We start from the raw sequence: 9,859 nt of genomic DNA on the forward strand, positions 1-9,859 counted from the left end.
TCGTCATTGAACAATCCAAGATAGTTGCATTTACAAGTAAATGAAATTAAAATATTACGAGCTGTGTTATGATGAATAAAGTTAAATTTCCAATTAAAATATGAATTGAAAATTACTTACATAAGTAAGTAGTTAAAAATATTTTTCTTAAAATGTAATACAAATATTATACATACATCCGTTCCGTTACATCCATCTAGACCAGGAATACCTGGTAGTCCAGGAGATCCTACCTGTCCAGGCACACCACTTACACCTGAGTAAAAATAAATTAATTAAAAATATATAATATTCATATAATAATAATAATAATAATAGTATATAATATAACATGTATATTTGAATGATCTTATATGGTAAGTATAATTACCTGGAAATCCTGGAATACCCATTTTACCCTAAACACAAAAAAAAAGAATTATTAAAATTTAATTACCAAATTGATTTTTGTTTTTTATTTATTTTTGAAATATGAATTTTTACCTAAACCTATAGGCAATTTCTTAAAATATGTTGTGTTAATAATTGTATACTCGTAAATTAATATTAGTGTTAGTAAGTCATTACAGATGATTTCCGTACGATGGTTTAGCACCACATCCGTAAAAACAAGATAAAGTGGTAATTTCATTCTCAAGACTTAATTCAAACTTATAATAGTATGATTCTAAGAATACTCTTAGATTTGAAAAAAACGTAAATTCATAAGATTAAACTATGACTAATCATCACTCAAGGTACAATTTGAAAAATATATTTAATAAACAAATAATTTTTATTTGAAAAGTTGCAGTTCTGCAAATCTTAAAATTATTTTTATTATAATAATTATAACGAAAAATGAATTCCCACTAATGCATTAAGTAAGTTTTGAAAAATCCATACCAGTTTTCAAAACTAATGTTGGAATAAATGTTAGTCTTTTGGTATTAGTTTATTTGATATGTTTATTAAATTATTAGATCTAAAAAAATTAATTATAATATTATAATAGTTTTAACGTATTTTACTGTTATTATAATATTATTTCTATTTGTTAATTATAAATATATATTCCATGAACTGATAAAATATGTAAATCATAAATAAAAGACAGTTACCCTATCTCCTTTTGGTCCACGTGGTCCTGCTGGCCCAATGTCTCCTTTATCTCCCATCGGACCTGTATTTTAAAATATTTAACATAATATTATTTCTTAATATATTATACTATATTATTCATAAAATGTATAGTATTTATATTACATTGATAACAAAAAAAAGTTATTTTAGGAAAACTCTATTACCATTTTTACACATTATTTCCTAACACATGATCTGATAATACAGAATTTTAAAATTTCATGAATAAAAATAAATTGTATTTAGGCCTTTATTATAGATTACATTGAAGAATTCAAAATAAATGGACTAAAAAAATAAAAATATAATTTCATTATTTCATGATAAAAATAAAAATAATAATTATAATATTATATTTTATACGAAAGGTTTTTATAATATTAGTATCAATTTTAACTAAAATAATATAAACAAAATACAAGTTCAATTTCTTTAACGAATAATTTCAATAAATTTAATAAATTTATTTTATTGCATTTATTTGGCATATGATTACTAATTGGTATTATATTACGAATTATAATAATTAAATATTTATTTATTCTCACATTATAGTTTTAATTAATTTCATTAAGACATTTTATTACAAATCATAAAATAATAATGCAACGAAAAATCAACTCAAAAATAGCCTTAAATTCTCAAAAATATTTAAAGTATCTTACTATTGAGTTTCACCGAAAATATATGAAATAGAGTGTCCACCCCCATGAAACATAAAATATATACTTACATAAGCTAGGTATGTATGATGATATTATTTTAATTTAATTAACTAAGCATTTGCATTTGATTACCTGGCAGACCTTCGATTCCTTGAAATCCTTGTATTCCTTGAGGACCCGGTAAGCCAGTTGAACCAGGTGGTCCCTTAAAAATAAATCATATTATTCGTATAAATAACATGAATATGAATAATAAATCAATAAAATTTACCCGACTCCCTTTTTCTGCGAAACATTTTGGTGTACAATTTGATGAATTCCCTCTTTGATTTGCGATAGCATATCTGTTTTCATTAGTATACCGTCTTCCTTCTTGATCTCCGGAGTATGGTTCATTTTCAGTAGTTCTGTTCAATTCATATGGATATCTGTTCCATTGCTAAACAAAATGTAAGTAAAATAATAATTAGACGAAGTAATATAGTAATTATACTAAAAATAAATAAATAGTTATAAATAAATTATATTTATTTTATTTATATTATACATCTAGTACCAATTTATAATTATGATAATTATGAATTTATTTTCACTGCTGAATACTAAATATATGCAATTTATACATATTAATTAATTAAATATTATATATATATATATTTTATCGCCTCTAAACCATCTTTTGACTTCATTCATAAATACTAAAAAGTCATTTGTATTCAAATAAGAATTGAGAATTTAAATTCAAGAATTTTTTTGAGAAACTAATATATCATGATTATAGATATTAATAAATACCATTAAAGTAAAAATAAATATATTAATTTTTTAATTTTTTAGTTTTTAATTGGTTTAATAATAAATAAAATTTGTTGCCGCCATTTCAAGACTTTTGTTATCAGAATCTTAGAACCATAATTTAAAATGGTTCACAATTAATTAAAAATGTTCACGTTCGCTATGTAATTTTTCTAGTACAGCTTGAACTTATGTTAGTTATTTATTTGTTTATTTATCTTAATACCAAAACAATTAATTAAAAATTCAATTAATCTTTTCTTAATATTTATAAAATATTTTTTGAATATTTGTACAGATGGAACGGTTTACATATATTTATGTATATTATGTATATCATGTATATCTTGTAATTGACAAGAAAGAAGTGTATTTTATTTTTGGATTTTAAATAATAATTATTAATAATTAACCATTGTAGTAAATCAAGAAGTAAAGTTGACTTAGAATATTAGAAAATCAACTGTTTCAATTTACGTATTCTTCAAAGGATTATAAAAAAAAAAAAAAAAAAAAAAACTGAAAGAGAAGAAAAAATATTTCTGAATCGTAAAATTTCAGAAAATTATTTGTGACCTAATTTTATCTATGCAGTTATTTTTATTTGTATGTATTATACATATAAAATAGCAAAATATTCTATTACAAAAAATATAGTTTTTAAAAATTAAAATTATTAAAATAGATTGTGAAAAATTATAGAGCAGAATCCTATTTGTGTATTCTAAGTTATGAATGCAACATAATTTTTAGTTAAGATATTAATGATACAATTAATTATCTTGTATAAATAAGAATTTATAAAGTTATACATTTGTTAGTGTATCACGATAAATAAATAAATAAATAAATATAATTATAAATAGTTATTTACAGTAAATTTATAAATATTTCTATGCTGAAAAAATATTTATCATTAAAATCATGCACGCGTAAAAATAACAAATTCGGTCCCTGATAAACCTATTTTATTATCTATTAAAATATTGATTTTTTTTATAGCTCTTCGATATATATATATATATTAGAGTAGTCTTTACTTATAGAAGAACAATTTTTTTGAGTCATGACTCCATTCCCATTTTATTTGATACTGTATATAAATAACTTGCCTCTTCCCATGCCTCAAGGAGGTTGATAAATTACTGAAAATTGTAAATTTCTGGTTTTTTGAGATTACATCTAAAACTATAATACGTAGGATGAAAATTTACCAAAGTTTTATTGAAGAACATAATATTATCTATAACTATTATTCTTACAATGTTTCATATGAGTTCAGAATTCATGTAATACTTAGCATATATTTCTTTGAAAAATATTCTATGTAGTAATAACATTAATTTAATAGTTCATTTTCTTTTCTTGAACCAAGTTACAAAATCCCCGATTTTAATTTGTTTTCATTTATATGATTTATTTACAATATTATGTATAAATCAGATACTACATTATAGTATTATTTTAAGTCCCATAATAAATAATTATTGATATCGTCGAAAAAAATTATAAATAAAGCTCAATTAGTGTTGATAGTTTTATTAGGATAAAAGTACAATTTAATATTTATACTTCAGTCTTTTACTTGTATATTTCATGTAAATAATGAATACAATTTTAAAGTTATTATTTAATATTTTTCGAATATTATTACTATTTTTGTGTGATATGTCTCGACAACAAATTTATTGAATTGGAACTATAGAGGAAAAATTACTGGTTCTAAATTGTTAACCAAAAGGGATTGCTTATTTATTAAGTTTTATAATATAGTCAGTTAATTTCAATTAACACAACATTTTACAATTAGTTATTGACAAATATTCGATTTGAATAAACCTCGAATTATTATTATTTTATTCACGATTGTTTTAATTGCATAAAAAAATTGAAAAACAGCTGAGAAAATTAGAGAAAAAATAAAAAAATAAACACAAAAAATTGAAACATAAGAACGAAATTAAAATTTATTTGAAGAAAAATTAGACAATTTTTTTTTTAATTATATCCATTCTGATGCCTAAAATTTCATTAAAATTGAAGGAGATAAGATTTTTATTAAAACAACAAGAGTTAGGACGTTCTGGGTTTATGTTTCGTAGTGGTATGATATTGGTGGCTATTTAGAAACGCAAAGCAACTCTTAACAAATAGGAATATCGATAAAAAGTACGAAAATAATTAGAAACATAAAAATGTACAGATATATAAATTAAACATGAAAAACTATTATTTCATTATAATTGGTTATTTTTTATTTTGTAAACAAATTTTATTATTTCATTACAGACAGACTTTGATTTTCTAGTTCATATTATACGCAGAAATAAATTGAATTCCCGGTGTTTTGAAACCAAAACGTGCAAAAAAAAAAAAAATACAATGTATTCTGTCGATAAGTGAGACCATAATATGTCATATTATGGTATCTTGCTTATCGACAATTTTAGAAAAATTAAAGAATAGTAATCGTGATGCAGTATATTTATTAACATCTGTGGCAGAAAGCTTTTAGGTATTTTTTTTTTGTAATTTGCTATAAACAGGTGAAATGTTAAACGAGTACGTGAACATTTTCGCAAACAGTCATTTAAAGCCTTTGAATTAGCATCTTTTGATCTCCATTTAAATTATGTAGTATGTACTAGGATTTTAAATTATTGGCTGACACGATAGTTTTGTAATTATTTTGGCTTTAAATGTAGAAAACTCTTTAAAGATCTGGTTGTGTCAAATAATGTTAGAAGGAAAAGAACAAAACAATACAAATTATTATAACTAAAACAAAAATATAGAATCGAAAAAAAAATTTAATTCAAACTTCAATAACTGATTTCATTTTTTTAAAAGAAACCTATTTGATTTGCTGACATAAATTATGGAAAATATTTGAATGGTTTATAATTTCTGATAATTTTTTACTTGATGACACAAGTATATGGCAAGATACAAATGAATTGAAAAAAGCTTAAGATATTATACTATCATTGAAAATTATTGACGACGCTGCAAAAATAAATGTCTAGTTGATGGACAAATATAGTTAAAAATGTACTAAAAATAAAAATTAGAACCAATGAACCTTACAAGTAAATAAATTCTACATAAATTCAGTAAATTATTGATTTGCAAATATCTAATAATTTGTGAAACTTACAGGTAGAACAAGGATATCGTAATACATTCATCTAGTATAGCAGTGTAATTAAAAAAAAAAAAAAAGCTATAAATAATAATTTTACTGACTTATTTTATATTATTTCGTAGTTAAATGAATTTTTTTTATAATTTTGTAGAAAATAAGTTTTAAATATTTCATTGAAATACGTTTTACTACAATAAATAACCTTTTTTGAAAAAAATATATATTGAATATTACATGGATCTGATTGTATCAACCTAATGATAATTTTTCTAATGATTTTATCTAGAGAAAATTTGATTTAAGAAAAAATTTGTATGCATAAATTTACATACTTATTTTATATTTTATTTTTATTTATTTTATCTTCAACCATTTGTTAAAAGAATGTAAAAAAAAACGTAAAACCAAAATTGTTGCCATATAAATAAAAAAATTAGTTTTTATGTTTTTATAGAAAAAAATTGAACTTAAGATAAATTTTGTAAGATAAAATTTATTGATAATATTATGTTCTTCGATCAAGTTCATGCACATTTTCATCTTACGAATTATAGTTTTAGATTTAACCTCAAAAACCTAGGAATTTACACTCTTCAGTAATTTTTCTACCCTTTTGAGACATGAAAGAGGTAGAATATCGTCATCATATTGTACCTTATATATTTTATATAGTATCAAATAAAATGGGGAAGAAGTACCAACATAAAACTTTTATAGCTAAAAATTAAGGGCTATCCTAATATATAAGTCAATTGTGATTGTATAACCTGTCTCAAAGCAGTTGGGAAATCATAAATGACTATTGTAAATCAAATACCATTACGATACGATTGTGTGAAGAAGCCAAATATTTTGTTTTATTTTCTTAGTGACTACTTTGTGGTAAATTTTAATAATATTTTACTATTCTAAAGCATGATACCATGATTTCAACAATTTCAATTAATAAATACTTTTCATAAACACTATATGAATATTTCGAATTATTTTTGAAATGTATGAACTATAGTGGGTTATTTACGTTAATATTTAATATTGATATACAACAGATAGAAAAAATATAGCATATCCCATAATGCTTAATATAAAATAGCGGAAATGGATACGCATACTCCCACTTTAGCATAAGATAGTGAGACACATAGTACAAACTTAATATGCAGTGATAAATTAATTTTTTAATAGAGATTGTGGTGACGATCGCTTTGTTCAAAAAATTATTCGGAACGAAAATTGGTTTGTTAAAAAATATTTACAATTTAATTAAAAATATAGGGCTCATTTAAATTATTTTTCTTGAGTTTTCTTTGTTTAATTTTAACTAAGAGATAGTATTATTATTTAAATTTTACCACAAATTTAAATAAAACCATGTAAAAATGTCATGGAACCAAGAATTGTATTACAAAAATAAGGTACATGGTTGTATGAAAAGATGATTCAGCTTATATATAATTAGGTGATTAGATTGATCATCATTATCGATAAATGTATTTATAGTCAAAGATTATAAAATATTCCGTTTTATGTCAATTCGTATTATTACTAATATTATAACTTTTTTCTCTCGAACTATAAAATATAAATAATAAAATGATTTTTAGATTAAAAGTGATGTTTTAGTTACCACTATTAGAAAATATTACTAATTGAGTACAACGTCCTAATAATACAATTATTATAACCAATGTATCATATTATTTTATAGTTTTACAATTAAAAAAAAAAAAAAAAAACATCTAAAAATTAAATATATATCTATGCTACGAATTCAAAATCATTAATCAGTACAAGAGTTAATTTCTTGGTAGTGTGTAAAATATTAATTTGGTCAACAGTCAATAGGTCACCGAACTATTTATCAACTTTACTGATATATATATATATATATATATGCGTATGTATTAGTGATGTATAGAGCCTGGATTTCAATGCAAAGTGCATATTTTTTTGGTTGATCATACACAATGCTCTCTAAGAACATAATTCATTTCATGTAACGAGGGTTTCAAAACTACAAATTTAATTTTGCATATTTCGACGTTTTTTCATTTTTAGAGCATTTTTAGTATTATTGGGTTATTTTGTTGGTTTTTAATGCATATTTGTTCGATATATTAAACAAATTTAGCCTATTCAAAATCAAATCAAAAGACAAATTATTTTCTTGATATTTAAGTAGGTTTATCGGGTTTTTCCAAATACATTGTCAATCTTTATTTAATAAAAATTTTTTTCGATTTAGTTTTTATCTTATCATAATTTATTATTGATTATGAAACGTCACCAGTATTCGATCAAATAACAAATAATCAGCTAGTTCATATTACCTCGCAGACGTTGCTCGTATTACGTGTGAATGTGATTTTAATATTTAAATAGTGTGTTAAATAATGCCCAAAATATAAAAAAAAATTATGTCATTTTTAAGGTCATTTTTGTGATAAAATGCATTTTTTAAGGACATTTTCGGCTACTTCTTAGAGCATATTTGTATGATTTTAAGTGTATTTAAATCCGAGCCCTAGTGATGTATATTATAATTGGATATTATTTCATGAACCGTACATAAAATAGTAAAATTGAAATCTATATAAACCACTCATATCGTCCATGAAATAATTGTCTTATAATATTTTGAAAACCGGAGAGACGACTGAAAACCGAAAGTGTTTGAAAATCTTAAGATTTGCACACATTTCGTACGGTAATGCGGTGAACGCGAAATTATAATATTTTCGTAAGTGTTTTGCGCATAATAATGCGACAATCGGTTTTCGACTAGATTCTTGCCGCCACGGGCCTACGTAAACCGCGTCCGATTCCAAAACGATAACGCCGTCAAAAACATGTCAAATACGTGATCGTTAACACTATTACGTGCACGAATGATAGTGTAACATCGTAATCGGACGGACGATCAAGGCGTGTAACCGATCGTTCGATAGCGCATTGTGCATTGCGTATCATTATGACCCGCGTGCGAATTATCGCGGCGTCGATCGACCGCGTTCCCGACAATGGGATCGACCGCTGCGTGGATAGGTATTTACGCGGATGGTACGGGGCGCGTCGGGCGCGTGTTCTCATTCATGAAGTTCGTCAAAGTTTATCGCGCGCTGCCCACCGCCGATACACCGTCGTCCCCTTTGCCTTTGCGCGCACGTCTTATAATAGGACGGTTCAAGGAAACGCTGGAAACGCGAGTGCACTTTACACCGACATGTGTTCAGCGGCGGCAAGCGAACGCGGTGTATGGTGTAGGTTCGCCGTTGCGGCGCGAGGTGCATGCACGATAGATAAGCGGGGAGAGAATAAAAAATAGAAAAAAATAAAAATAAAAAGTCGAACAGCCGCGTACGCGAGTATTGCGATATTTTATCGAATAACAAAGTCGATCTCGACGTGTTAACGCGTACGCGATCACGGTGTGAACGTATTAAAGCGTGCACCCGACACCGGCAAACAATGATACAACAATAATTATTACGTACGTTCGTATGCGTACAAATCTGCGAGTGCGTTCGGTACGGCGGGCATCCGACGCGCTAAGGAAAAACGAGTAAAGTATACTTACCGCCGATACTGCCGTAAGCAAGTAAACGAGTAAAGCGAAATGCCTGAAAACAAAACAAAACAAACATAAATCGAACAATACGTACAAGCTTAAGACATATAATGAGCTTTGTTGAAAAAAAATTTATAACGATTTCGAACGGGGCGAAAATTCGAACCGTTCGAGAGGATAGAAAAAATACACTTGTCTCTCTTTCTCTCCCGGAGAGAAAGAGAAAAAAAGAGGTGTTGCTTTCGTTTCGTCGGGAACGAAAAAACATTAGTAAAAAAAAAAAAAAAAAAGTGTTCTAACCCTCGGGAAATAATCGGTGATGCGTAAAAAAAAAAAAAAAAAAATCACATAATTCGTGCACACTTACCGCCAATGGAACAGTGAAAACCGCGGCATTGCAGCCACAGTACGAGATTCCCGCGCGCGCACTATTTTAATACAACATTCGTGCGGCGCACCAACATAGTACTCTGTGCGGGCCACGCGGTACACGCAGTTTCCGTGGCGATTGTGTCCGGCCGGTCGGACGCTGCGATGCTGTCGGCGGTGCCTTCGGCGGCGGGC

General features: G+C 26.1%; 1 protein-coding gene across 1 annotated transcript in view; it reads right to left on the reverse strand.

Annotated features, from left to right (window-relative positions):
- The window catches only part of LOC112690311 (collagen alpha-1(IV) chain), a 37,103-nt gene extending 27,244 nt beyond the window's left edge, over positions 1-9,859 (reverse strand). The window contains exons 1-7 of the mRNA XM_025564625.1: positions 9,663-9,859; positions 9,305-9,347; positions 2,059-2,226; positions 1,920-1,992; positions 1,101-1,162; positions 371-398; positions 177-256 (exon numbers count right to left, since the gene is read on the reverse strand). Of these exons, the coding sequence (XP_025420410.1) occupies positions 177-256; positions 371-398; positions 1,101-1,162; positions 1,920-1,992; positions 2,059-2,226; positions 9,305-9,347; positions 9,663-9,691 (483 nt within the window). The 5' untranslated portion in view covers positions 9,692-9,859. The remainder of the gene's footprint in view (positions 1-176; positions 257-370; positions 399-1,100; positions 1,163-1,919; positions 1,993-2,058; positions 2,227-9,304; positions 9,348-9,662) is intronic.

Source organism: Sipha flava, unplaced genomic scaffold (genome assembly GCF_003268045.1).
Source record: "Sipha flava isolate LNK unplaced genomic scaffold, YSA_version1 0_pilon_pilon, whole genome shotgun sequence".
NCBI classification, from domain to species: Eukaryota; Metazoa; Arthropoda; class Insecta; order Hemiptera; family Aphididae; genus Sipha; species Sipha flava.